Source organism: Sciurus vulgaris (genome assembly GCF_902686455.1).
Source record: "Sciurus vulgaris genome assembly, chromosome: 12".
In the NCBI taxonomy this organism is placed as follows: domain Eukaryota; kingdom Metazoa; phylum Chordata; class Mammalia; order Rodentia; family Sciuridae; genus Sciurus; species Sciurus vulgaris.
In genome coordinates this window covers 20,345,894-20,359,316 of record NC_136473.1, presented here as the reverse complement: position 1 = coordinate 20,359,316, position 13,423 = coordinate 20,345,894, and the positions used below count along the sequence as shown (strand labels likewise).

Sequence of the window (13,423 nt, the reverse complement as noted above, 5' to 3'; positions counted from 1 at the left end):
AGGGCTAGCTGTTTTTCTAAGTGTTCCATTCGCACTTAGGAAATGCTGAAGAAGATTAGAGGAAAGCCATTTTGAAAATAGTTCCCTAGCATGTCCTGGCATCAAACCACCCCAATCCAAGGCAGTTGTGTTGTTTTACGAAAGTCCAAATCCAAGACTTCCAGAAGTGAAAACTAAAAGACCTTAGTATCAATCAATATTCACCCACCGCAAACATGCAAGTCATTTATCCATCAACAAAGAGAACTCTAAAGATCTTGGCAGAATGACAGGCTCACAAAGCAACTGCATGTGCCCTAAGATTCATTCATTCATCTGGGTATGGTGGTGCTTGCCTGTAATCCCAGTGGCTGGGGAGGCTGAGGCAGGAGGATCTCGAGTTCAAAGCCAGCTTCGCCAACAGCGAGGCACTAAGCAAACCAGTGAGACCCTGTCTCTAAATAAAATATAAAAATAGTGCTGGGGATGTGGCTTAGTGGTTGACTGCCCCTGAGTTCGATCCCTGGTACCTCCCCCACAAAAAAAGATTATTTCATTTATATGTTCAACTTACATTTAGTGAGTGCCTACCCCGTTTGTTCTATAATGAGGGTACATTAGGGAACAAAGATGGGGTCTGGGAATGGAAAATTTACATAGCGGTGGTGAGGCCTCAGCAGGCATCCTGGGGGGAGGTGGTCTCTGATGTTGCTTCTTATCTGCAGGAAGAGACCGGCCCAGCCCTTCTGTTATTAATGGCTTCCATGATTACTTCTATGAACTGTGAGGCAAATTTTCCCCTCGAGTAATCAAAATAATTGCCTGGGGAATGGAGGCTTAGGAAGAAAAGGAGTCAGCTGTGGAGAACAGTAATGAAAGGGAACAAAAGCACCTGATGGGGAGAGCATTCAAGGGGAAGTAATTACAAAAAATAAAAAATAAAAAAAATAAAAAGCCTCTAGAAATAGTCTTGTGTAAAGGAAGTGCCCGAGCAGTACTGAGAATCACCATCAGTCTCCAGAGGACTCACTTCTGTCCCACATCTCTGCTTAAAAGCTCTACTGACATCCTCGCCTGCCTAATGGGTTTTGTTCTTCTCATTCTTAGGGGACTACTGGGTTTGAAGCACACATTGATAAGTGTTTGGAGCTGGCAGAGTATTTATACAATATCATAAAAAACCGAGAAGGATATGAAATGGTGTTTGATGGAAAGGTATGTATTCAGATTTCCACAATCCCCAAAAGTTTAGAGGACTCCAATCCTCATCACTGATATTTTCTGATATACATAACGTGCTGTCCAGGGCTGGGGATGTGGCTCAGTGGTAAAAGGACTTGCCTAGCACGTGTGAGTCCCTGAGTTCAATCACCAGCACTGAAAAACAAAAAAAGAAAGGAAAAAAAAAAAAAAACATAATGTTCTGTCCAGCTATATGGGATCATTACAAAGGGGAGGCAAGGGATGACAGGGTGGTTCTTCTGAGCTGGCATAAAGACCAAACTTGCAAATAACCCAATGTAATGCGAAAGTGAGATGCTCCACAGACAACTACTGATTTAAAAGTAGGAATTGTATTCTGAACCTGACAAGTAAGTAGATTTGAAATGCCCAGGGAATCTTCAAAATTGCCAGTTTGGGCCCCCATTGAATTTTACTTTCTTCTTTGTAGCCTCAGCACACAAATGTCTGCTTCTGGTATGTACCTCCCAGTTTGCGTGCTCTGGAAGACAATGAAGAGAGAATGAGTCGCCTCTCAAACGTAAGTGCTGAGTTTCTTTGATTTGTGTGCACACCAGCCCGACCTGTGCAGATAGGTGACATATGTGTGTCTTTATGAGACATCCCACGTAGGGCATGGGCCCCAGCCTCCTCTGTGGGCTCCCGTAGAACATCCAGATTTTTCACAAATCTGTCTTCTTGATTTTTGAGTTTATGATGTCTTTATATAAAGGATTCCATGATAATGTTTACTGGCATCCAGAAAGCAGCAAGAACCTTTGTTGAAGTTCACTGATTTTCCAAGCAAAACTGATACTCAGTTATAAGCACAAAAGAGACTTCAGGTGCCAGAATCATTTAAAAAACAGAGCCGCTGCTGACCCTCTGGAGATGCCAAGGTTAAGGCTGCCCCAGAAAATATCAACAAAGAGCAATAAAATAACAGCCACTATTTAGAGTGTGTATTGATCCCAGCAAACTTGTTAGGGGCATTAGGTCACTAAAGTCTCATAGCAGACTGGCATGGGTTGATGTGGGGAGTACTACTGCCACCCATTTTGCTGATGGAAAAACTGAAGAATGGAGGGGAAAAGTCACTTTTCCCAGAATCATAAAGATAGGCTAGCTCTAGAGCCTGTGAACTTGAACTTCAAAATTTACTCTAATCAGTAAGTTACCTTTTATTTTAAATTCTTTTTAATACATTTACACGTGGGTCAACATGGTTTACCATGCACACGGGGGAGACGAATGCCAGACCCTCTCCATGACACTGTAGGAATAGGAACTAGGGACGATCGTGTGTATTTGGATCTCAGAGGGTCTGTTGGTTTGGGGGTTTCTCCATTTACCATAGAAGAAGGACCCTCATCCAGTTACTGCCAGGAGCTGGACAGGCCTGCTCCTCTCCTTCTAAGGAGCTGCACCACCTCGTTGACCTTTCATAACATTTTATTTCTGTCTATGAAAAGAAAAGAAGTTTGTATAAATCTAAAGACCTCTGCAGAGCTTAGAAACACTGTCCTTAAGGGACCCAGGACCACACTTCTCACGAGGAAGAAACTTAACGTGCCACTGAGGTCTTTAGCCTCCTAAGTAGAGTAGGGGTTTCTAACCCTGGTTGTATGTTAGAATCATCCAGAAGCTTTACAAATACAAGAAGACCCTGAGACTCTAACCCAATGACTCTTGGATGACTTTGGAAGTGGTTCTAGAAGTTCTCCAGTTGATTCCAGGGTGCAGCTAGGCTGAGAATCACTAACCTAAGGAACACGGTAGAAAGCATCTAGAACTTGGATCCATGGTGCATATGTCTAGGGTGGCAGAGGCTGCAGCTGCGTTGAAGTGATTCATCTCAAGAAATCAAGCCGGAGGCAGGAGGGAGGGAGTAGAGAGGTCACATTAGACTGGATGATAGCCACAGTTAAACAAACAAACAAACAAACTACAGTGGGTGGAGTTTACAGTCATTTGAGAGAAAAGCCTAGAGTTTTATGATGTTTCCTCTCCATAGTGTAAATTTTCTTAATCTTGACGAATTTTATTTAACAAAGTAGGTGGTTAGAAGTTAGTTAGAAATTTAGACTTCTTCATTCTTATTGCCTTCTGCTTCTTTAATAAACCCACTAACCAGACGGAGATTCCACAGAGAAGTTTGGCTGATGTCATTTGTTCATGCAGTTCATTAGCACTGGGCTGAGAGAGGGGCAAAATAGGGACATAGACCCTAGAGTTTTTTTTCTTCATTTTCTGAGAAAAACATCCAGTTCTGAGGTTCCTGCATTTAAATACAACTCTTCAAATGCCTCTTGTACTTGAGCATCTCACATAATCTGTGATAGGAATGGAAATTATTTCCTGAAGGCAGCAATTAAAATCTATATTAGTAGACTGTGTTTATACTATTGATCATTCAAATCTGAGAGTCTATGAAGATGCAAAATGAATTCTGCTTTTCATCTCAGCTGCGACTCAATTTTCATGACTGTAATAGAATTCAGCAATTCAGATTTGGAAATGAAAATAGAGTCACATGAAATATCAAGGTTAGCTTTTGTTTGTCTAGTCAATAATGTGTCTGAGTTTCAGAAAACTTCCTTCATAAGTATTAAACCCTTAAATTATAATGTACAAGAACCAGTAAAATCCCACACACTCAGAAGAGAGCTGGAAATAATCCATAATGTCCAGTATGATAGTAATAGCCACATGTGTGTCTAGTTACATTTAAATTAGTTAAAATTAAATTCCACTAGAAGTTGGGTTCTTCAGACATACTAGCCACAAGTGCCCAGCTGTGACTAGCAGCTGTCATAGAGCAGACAAGAACCATTCTCTTATTTCTCCTAGGGCTGTCAGAGATCCAAAAGGGGAGGAAACATGGAGTCTTCTGTGTATTGTGTGGGAAACAAGAGAACAAAGTTCAATTCCAGACAACACAAGGCCAAGTACAGAAAGTACTCTTTGTGTCTGCATGCCTGATGTCATAGGGCTTTAGGAAGCACTCAAAAGTCATCTGCTGAGTAAAGCACCATCTTAGCCTGTTTGGACTTCACTATCAAGCTACTAAAGATCAATGATTTATAAACAACAGAAATTTACTTCTCTCGGTGTTGGAAGCTGGGAAGTCCCAGATCAAGGTGCCGGCAGACTCTGTACCCGCCGAGGACCCGCTTTCTGGTTCATAGATAGTCCTTTTCTGACTGTGTCCTTGCATGGCAGAAAGAGGGCAGAGAAGCTGTCAGGGGTCCCATTTATAAGGCATTAATCCCTTTCATGAAGACAGAGGTTTCCAAAGACCCCCACCTCCTACTCCCATCACACTGGGGGTTAAGATTTCAACATATGAATTTGAGGGTACACATTCAGTCTATAGCAAGTGCCTTTTGCACATTCCATAACAAGGAAGGGGAACAGCATTTAGGAAACCCGATAGTGGATCCTAGGCCTTTGCCCAGAGTGCACAGACTTGGGGACGGATATCTAGATGACAAGTGGTTCTAACTATCGCAGGTTGTCACATCCTCATGAGGAGGTAGAGATGAGCCTGGTCAGTGCAGCAGGAGTGTGCAGGTGGCGCACACACTGGCGGAGTAGATGAAGGATGCTTGGGACCCTGTAGGACAAGTCCACAAATACACACCTTAGACACAGGGAAGGGGCATCAGGTGGACTCCAGGCAGATGTTTATTTTAAAAGAATGAAAAAGCTGGTCTATTTTTAATTCTATTTTGAAGTACCAGGGATTGAACCCAGGGCCTCCCACAGGCTAGGGAAGTCTCTACCTCTGAACTACACTCCCAACCCTAAAAGGATGGGCTATTAATCACCTCTTGTGTTTCTGGTCCTTCTGGTTCTTCTGTTCATTGCCTTTTTTCATCATTTTTTTTTTTTTTTTTCTTTTTGTGATACTAGGAATTGGACCGAGTGCTTTGCAATGCTAGACAAATGTCTTACCACTAACCCATACTCCCAGCCCCACTCCTTTTTTTGGGTTTGGTTGGTTTTTTTTTTTTTTTTTGGCACTGTGAATTGAACCCAGGAGCACTTTACCTCTGAGTTATATCCCCGGCCCTTTTTAATTTTTATTTTGAGATAGGATCTGGCTTAGTTAGTAAGGGCCTCACTAAAAGGCTGGCCTTGAATTTGCAATCTCCTGTCTCAGCCTCCAGAGTTGTTAGGATTACAGGCACGTGCCCTCAAGCCAGCCCTTCCTCTTATTTTAAATGTAATTTTTCTTGATCTTTAGCTGCATCTCTTCTACCAACTTTTATAGACCTACATTGATTGTCAGCTTTTAAAAACCAACTCTGGATTTAATAATAAATTGTTAAGGAAGTAATCTGGCCTCATATTTTAGATAACTCAAAGTCTGCTATTAAGTCTAATGGGAGAACTAATTGATGATATTTTAACATTTCAGAACATAACTATTTTGCTTTCTTATTTTTTGAAAATTTCTCAGGTTTCTAAGATTGAAAAACCAAAAAGGCTTTCTAACACATAGTCAAAAATATATTTGATAACTTGAAATAGCTTCTATTTCATGGCAAAGATGAGCCCTCTTAGGAGGAAACAAACATTGATTTAAATTACAGAAAAGTTCCCTGGCTACTGTTTTCTAAAGGATTGAAAAAGTCAATGGAGAGAAAAGCACCCTATATCTCTTAAGATGGCCCCCCAAATCCCTTACAGATTAAGTCTTTAGTGAATTCTTCAATATGTAACCCCTGTCTCTCCCAATTTGCTTTCTTTTATTCAGAAAATCAAGACTCTGACTTTTAAAAATGAGAAATAAAAGAAAACTCTCTATCAGAATCATAGGAATCTTATTTTCCTTTTTAACTTGCAGTTAGTGAATATGCAATGAGGTAGATATTCCATGTCCCAGCTAATTTTAGTTCATCAGTATTTTTTGGAAACAACCAAGAGTCATGTTTTTAGACAGCTGTGATTCCTGCCAACCAGCTTGCTTCAGGAACTGAAGGGATTCAATCTCACTTTATGTCAAACTCTGTTGCATTAATCTTTTGACCTATGATTTGCAGTCATCTGAGAAGATTATTGTTCTTAGTTACTGCTGCCATTCTTATGTGTTTTTGCTTGGGTTGCCCATAAAAATGAATTCAGAGTTCAAGTCTCTTTAGTCAAGCATTATCAATGTTTTAGCAGATCAAGTATGACTTGTACAAATAAAACTGAGGAATGGTTATGATTTTTTTGTCCCTTAAATTTCTGCAGCCATGTGAATTTGGAATTCCTTTTCTAATTTGGAATTTTTCCTCCCAGGAACAGAGTGACTTATGATGCCTCTTAGCGCAAAGTGATAAATTTCATGTCCTTACGCTAGAATATTCTAGTAGATCTACTTTCAGAACTTAATTCCAGACTTAAGATGTTTAAAATTTTTAAAACTATTTATTACCTGGGATGAGCCCAGTGCTCTGAGTACCTCCTTAACCCTTCAGTGAAAGAAGGATCCATCCAGCAGAAACATTCTTCTTTATACCCCGCATGGGACAAGGAAGGGCAGTAAGGGATATAAGAACTCTTTAGAGTCAGAAAATATGAGTGCTGGAATCATTATCCACATTTATTTTTAGAGGAGGAAACTATTTGCAGAATGTGAAATGAAGGTGAAGGTGAAGTCTGCCTATTCCCCTTGTCTTTCTTTGGTAACCAATGCATGGTTGGACCTCATGGGAACCTTGTTGGTTTTGTTCATTGAGTACATTGAAGATGAAAAATCTCATTGTAAAGCAATGATTACTTACAAGTTGACATTCAAAAATCACATGTTCTTAAGGGCATTCCTTCTGAATCTAGCTTTCATTTAAGGTGAAGCCCAGTGGAATATAAGATATGGTTGCCATTTTCTTTTTAAAAAATTTTTTTATCTGTTCTAATTAGTTGTACATGACAGAAGAATGAATTATACATATTGTTAGATCAGACATAAATGGAGTGTAATCTCTCATTTTTCTGATTAGACATATTGTAGGATCACATCAGTCATGCAGTCATACATGTGCATGAGATAATCATGTCTGTTTCACTCTACTATCATTCCTACCCCCATATCCCTTCAGACCCCTCTACCTAATATAAAGTAACTCTATTCTTCCCTATCCCCCACCCTTATTGTGAATTAGCATCCACATATCACCAGCTTTTGGTTATTTGGTTTTGACTTATTTCACTTAACATGACATTCTTTAACCATCCATTTACCAACAAATGCCATAACTTCATTCTTCTTTAACTGAGTAATATTCCATTATATATCACATTTTCTTTATCCATTCACCTGTTGAAGGGCCTGTAGTTTGTTTCCATATTTTAACTATGGTGAATTGAGAGGCTATAAACATTGACGTGGCTATGTCACTGTAGTATGTTGATTTTAAGTCCTTTGGATATAAACCAAGGAGTTGGATAACTGGGTCAAATGGTGGTTCCAGTTTTCTGAGGAATCTCCATACTGCTTTGCATAATGGTTGTACCATTTTGCATTCCCATCAGCAACATATGAGTGTACCTTTTCTCCCACATCCTCATCAACATTTATTGTTTCTTGTATTCTTGATAATTGCCATTCTGAGGAGTGAGATGAAATCTTAGAGTAGTTTTGAATTGCATTTCTCTAATTGGTAGAGATGTTGAACATTTTTTCATATTTGTTGATTGATTGTATATCTTCTGTGAAGTGTCTGTTCAGTTCCTTAGCCCTTTTATTGATTATTTGGTTTTTTGATGTGAAGTTTTTTGAGTTCTTTAAATATCCTAGAGATTAATGCTCTATCCGAGGTGCATGTGGTAAAGATTTTCTCCCATTCTATAGGGTTTCTCTTCACTCTATTGATTGTTTCTTTTGCTGAGAAGCTTTTTGCCATTTTCAACTGAGTTTCTAACCACGTATATCTCAAATAAGAGTAAAGCTTCTTTGACTTCTACCATTCCTGGTTATATATTTGCAGCAATTAATGTTTTAAAAGATCAGAAGTTATATTTATCAATTCCAACAGTAAATATATGTGGTCAGATCATATATCCAATTGGAATCACCATGAATCTCTTCCTAACCATTGCTATTATGCTATTCTTTATAGTCAGTTAAAACTCAGAAAGCCCTCAATGTGTACTCAGCACTGTGCTGAAAAACAAAAGAATCAAAAGACATTGCACCTGTCCTCCAGAAGTTTACAGATGAGATACAGAAAGAAAAGGTCTTTGCTCATCAGTAGCAGGTCAATAGAAAACTAGCATGTAGTTGAATCTCTGGGTAGGAATCGTGTAGTTACAACATAGAAGATACTAATGGGCTAGAGAAGACAGGAAAGGCTTTACAGTAGTTGTAGGACCATGGAGGAGTCCTGCAGCCTGTGCAGGATGTGACCTGAAAGAGAAAGGGATTCTAAGCCGAGTGAACAAGCGTGACATAGTTAGATTGATGACAGTGTGGAAGGATGAAAACACGGACGTACATCCAAGGGATATTTATAAAAATTAGTCTTGTCAGACTTGAACATTCATGTTGGTGAGCAGAGGAAGATGGTTCCTCAGGGCTGGATGACAGAAGGCCTCTGTGCCAAGCTAAAGTACATAAATTCAATTTCATAACCCACAGAGAACTACTCAGGCTGCATGAGCAGCCTGGCATAAATCCTGTAAAATCTTGGCCTGGGATATGCTTCTGTTTTGAAGTCCTATTGGGTTCAGCTTTCTACCCTAACTAGTTCTTCCTACTATTAAGGGAAATTTTTCAAAATATCTTACAAATAGAGGCAATGCCAAAAGAGAATAAAAAGAAACTAGAAAAGTTTAAGGTTTAAGGTCTCAAGAAACTTGCCAAAAGTCTGTTATCTTCATACATCACTGAGGTTACCTCTTGGTAACAGTTCTCTGAATTATGTTTTATTTCCAGTGATTTTATAATTTCTGCTGGAGAGTGGCTTGAGGAACCTCCTCTAGATGTTGTATTGCTGAACCACTCAGGTTTGGGACCCAAACCAGATTCTTCTCATTCTGCCAAAACACTAACTAGAAAGTCAAGACTAAGGTAGCGAGTATCTAAGAGCCTACCATTATTATTCCTATCCTCTTCAGGATCTTGAGTGGATTAAACTGTTCTGGTGTTCTGGTCCCGTGAAAAGTTGGAGGCAATTCCTTCAAGAGAGAAGAAATATGGTTCTGTTGGGTTAAAGATTAAAAATGCTTCTCGCTATTGGGTTCCTTGGCAAAGGGATTGTCCCCAGAGGAAAGAACCGCTGTGCTGATATGGTCTTTCCCACAGGTGGCTCCAGTGATCAAAGCCAGAATGATGGAGTATGGGACCACTATGGTCAGCTACCAACCCTTGGGAGACAAAGTCAATTTCTTTCGCATGGTCATCTCAAATCCTGCAGCCACTCACCAAGACATTGACTTCCTGATTGAAGAAATAGAACGCCTTGGACAAGATTTATAATAACTTCACTCACTAAGCTATTTCAATTCTCTAGGTAGACAATTAACCGTGTAAATGTATTTGTAGTTTGTTCCAAAGTAAATCTATTTCTATATTGTGGTGTCAAAGTAGAGTACAGTTTAAAAATTGCTCCTTTTAAAATCCCTTTCTTAAGTTCAGAATACCTCTCTAATAATTAGTGACGAACAGCTGTGTTCTAATCAATAAGGAAACGCTTAAAATTGTTATAAATACTTCCTTTACTTTTAATATAGTGTGCAAATCAAACTTTATTTTCATGTCAGAGTAATATGATTGAATAGTGCCAAATTGCCCCTGAATCCTAAAAGGTTCTGTGGGGTGCGGTGAAAAGGTTAAAGTAAATACAAAATGTATGTTGACAATAAAAACTCTTGCCTTTTTCATAGTATTAGAAAAAAATTTCTAATTTACCTATAGCAACATTTCAAATGTATTTAAATACATATAATTTTACAAAAGGAAAATATATATATTAAAAAGAAATCCTATTTTGTAACATATAGATTTTTATTTTATATGGGTTATACAAACTGCAGGGGCAGATATGAAACCTAAGCCAGATTTTATTTTCTCTCTCTTTCTTTTAATGAAGGCACAATAAAACAGTTAGCAAAGTTATTTTGACACATAGGCCCACAAAATTCTTAAAAGGTATAGGTCCCTCTTTCAGAACATGTTATGGCTTATCACATCTCCAAAGTTAGTATTTCAAAGCCAACAAAAAAGAATATTGTAAACTTATTAAAACGATTGATCAGAATTAAGATTCTATTCCCCATTTAAGTTTTTCACCCAGTTTTCCCTTAGCAGACCCACCCTATAAGCATGACCAGTCAAACTTCATCTGAGATTAAGTTAGGGTAGGCATCTCTATTCTGTTATCTAGTTGGACCTGTTTTGAACAGAAGGTTGATGCTGATTCTTGAAGTGTCTTCCCTAACAGTATTCTCTAATTAGGTCATTTGGATCAACTAAAAAAACAAATAAATAAATAAAACCTAATCAACCTGAGAAAAAGGGAGTGAAACACATTCCCGGAATGTGATGAGTCCAGAATGTTCACCTGGGTCTTGGGAGAAGAGATCTCTGTGTGACAAGAATGACATCATCCTGGATGCCATATTGCTACCGTCCAGGAAGGCGTCATTTACCTCCTGGGTAATTACTTATCCCCATTCCCTACCCATTTCTGCACACAAAAGTTTCTCCTGCTAGACTCCCTCTCACTTAGATCCTAAGCAAAGAATTCATATCCCACGAGTGGTTATTTTTCTTTCACGAAATAAGCTCTTCTCCTTAGATTTTGAGATATACTAAGACCTTTGATCCTAGGTCTCCCATCAAGATCCAAAGCAACCAGAATATGCAGAAAATATTAGAATCCAAACAATATTTTTTAAATGTCTTTCTTCCTCTGCAAACCTGATGGAGAGACATGAGCTAGCAAAGCTCCCATGGATATTTAAGGGGCCACAGAATGTCTGATTCCAAGTGCTAGTAGGAAAACTGCAGCCTCTGCCATGCAGAGTGCAGATACACATATAGCCACATTAGGGGAGTTCAACGGTCAGAAAGACTAAGGGTACAGAAGAAAGAGGGCCCTGTCCTTTCACAAATAGAAATAACCCATAATACAACCATGGGATGTAGCCGTCTAAAATCACCGTGAGTTTGCCTCTCCCTTATTTCTCCCAGGTTGTATATAAAACATTCAGACTTGATATGCATATGACTTTGGGCCTTTCTGTCTAAAAAGCAAATGGATTCCCTATGGAACTAGGAAAAAAAAATCTTTGCCTCCTTTGCAGAATTTCACAAAGGAATAGCCTCCCATTTCAGACTTTCTCTAATGGGCAAGCGTCCCTTTCCTTTCTGGAAATTGGCTGCTGAGAAGTACAACCTTGCCCATCCCTCTTGAGCCTCAGGCCCAGAGGTCCTATTTCAGAGACAGAGACTTAATTTATCAAACTTTCTACTTGGAGTAGATGGTGGGGCCCGGCACCAATCTCTCTCTACTCCAGGATGCTTAGCATTTGGAGGACAGATTCTACAGCAGAAGCTGTTTTGAGCTTCATGACATTGTGGAATTTAAAAAGAGATTTTGTACCTGTGTATGAAATTCCAGCAAAATAATTTTTACCAACAGGGTATCTCTCTCCCACCTCTGCCCCTTCCAGGTCCTTTCTCAATTTGCTAGGAAATTTGCCCAGGCCTGTACAGGGAAATCCTTACCACCCATAACCCAGGAAAAGAGGAAAATAAAAGCCTAACAGGTCCCAGTAGTTTCATAAGTACTCTTTAAGGTAGATCTGTAGTCCTCACAAGATGGAGGGAGGAAGGGAAGAAGAAAGGAACAAAGGAACCAAAGAAAAAAAGAAGGAAGGGAGACTGATTTGAACATTAGCCCAAATTCCCCATGCCAGAAGACTTTATGTGGGACCATTCTTTAAAATTTTTAGAAATGTTTGGTTTTAGCTTTAATCAGAATTGACATGGCCATTTTTATTTCTATAGCAATATTGTGTTCATTATTTTAAATACTTGAAAAAAAGTACAATATGTCTTTCTCTGAGACCTGCAAATGGTATGAACTTCACGTACTGTCACAGGATGTAAGGCAAGAAAAGGAAATCGAGTGTGTGTGACTGTGTTGCCTTTATTACATTGATAGTACTGTCTTGTCACCTCAGATTGGGGTTGTGCACTTTATATCCGAACTGTACAGTGTCGCAAATCAACGTGTTGCTGTAAAAGCTTGTACAATATATTATTGGTATGTTTTCTTCTGTGTGGTAGCTGTATTGAACTTTGATATTATGAGAACTGCATTTGCTTGTGTTCCTGTTCTTTCTCTCTCCTCTCTCATCCTTCCCGCTGCCAAAATAAACTGTACGCCCTCCACATCAGCTCTAATAGAGAACTTGCCCTGAGCTAAGCCCCCTCCTAAGAAATCTCCTTTGAGAACTGGCATGATTTCAGAAAATGCAAGGTGAACACTACTTCGTCTCTAAGAACTGAAGAAACCGATTGTGGAGTGTCACAAATGGCCAACATTGCAGGTGTTGACTGCTGGGCCTTGGAGTAGGTACTACTCCTCAGAATACGGACTAAGAAAGCACAGGTGTAAATATATAGTAGCAGGACAAAGAACTGAGGAACCTCAAACTGGGAATCATCTTGCACGTGCTCTTCTGTTTCAAGTGCTAAATGCAAACTGTGTACCTATTAGTTATGTGTGCCAAATACCGTTGCCAACTGGTGTTTCTGAATGACATCGACATTTCCCCAGCATTACTCCATTACTAAAGACATTTAAAAAAATTTAAAAATAAAATATACAAACATGTGGCAATCTGTTCTTCTTACCAAATGTAAACTGGTGTATGATCCAAGTATTTTATCTGTGTTGTCTCTCTAAACCCAAATAAATGTGTACATGTGGACACCTCTCAGGCTGTGGGTGCTTATTTCTGACTCTGTCATGTGGGTGGAGATAATTTTCAATTAATTTCAGGAAAAATATTCTTCCCTTGTCCTGGAGTTCAGGGTGTTTGGGGGCCTTACTTCTTCACTCACTCTTTTCTGGAACTTCTGGGATATTGTTTGCACTACTGTGGTTTCTCCATCAATCAGGTGCAATTTTTTTTTTTTTTTTAGAGGCGACAAGATTTTGAAATAAGAAGAAAGTATACAGTAACTTGAGTATGTTCAAAAAACATATGTAAATTCTGTGTT

The 13,423-nt window shown here is 39.1% G+C and overlaps 1 protein-coding gene across 1 annotated transcript in view; it reads left to right on the top strand.

Annotated features, from left to right (window-relative positions):
• Positions 1-13,140, top strand: part of GAD2 (glutamate decarboxylase 2) — a 111,794-nt gene extending 98,654 nt beyond the window's left edge. The window contains exons 14-16 of the mRNA XM_079107811.1: positions 1,087-1,194; positions 1,652-1,741; positions 9,494-13,140. Coding sequence (XP_078963937.1) covers positions 1,087-1,194; positions 1,652-1,741; positions 9,494-9,667 — 372 coding nt within the window. The 3' untranslated portion in view covers positions 9,668-13,140. The remainder of the gene's footprint in view (positions 1-1,086; positions 1,195-1,651; positions 1,742-9,493) is intronic.
• The last annotated feature ends 283 nt before the right edge of the window (positions 13,141-13,423 follow it).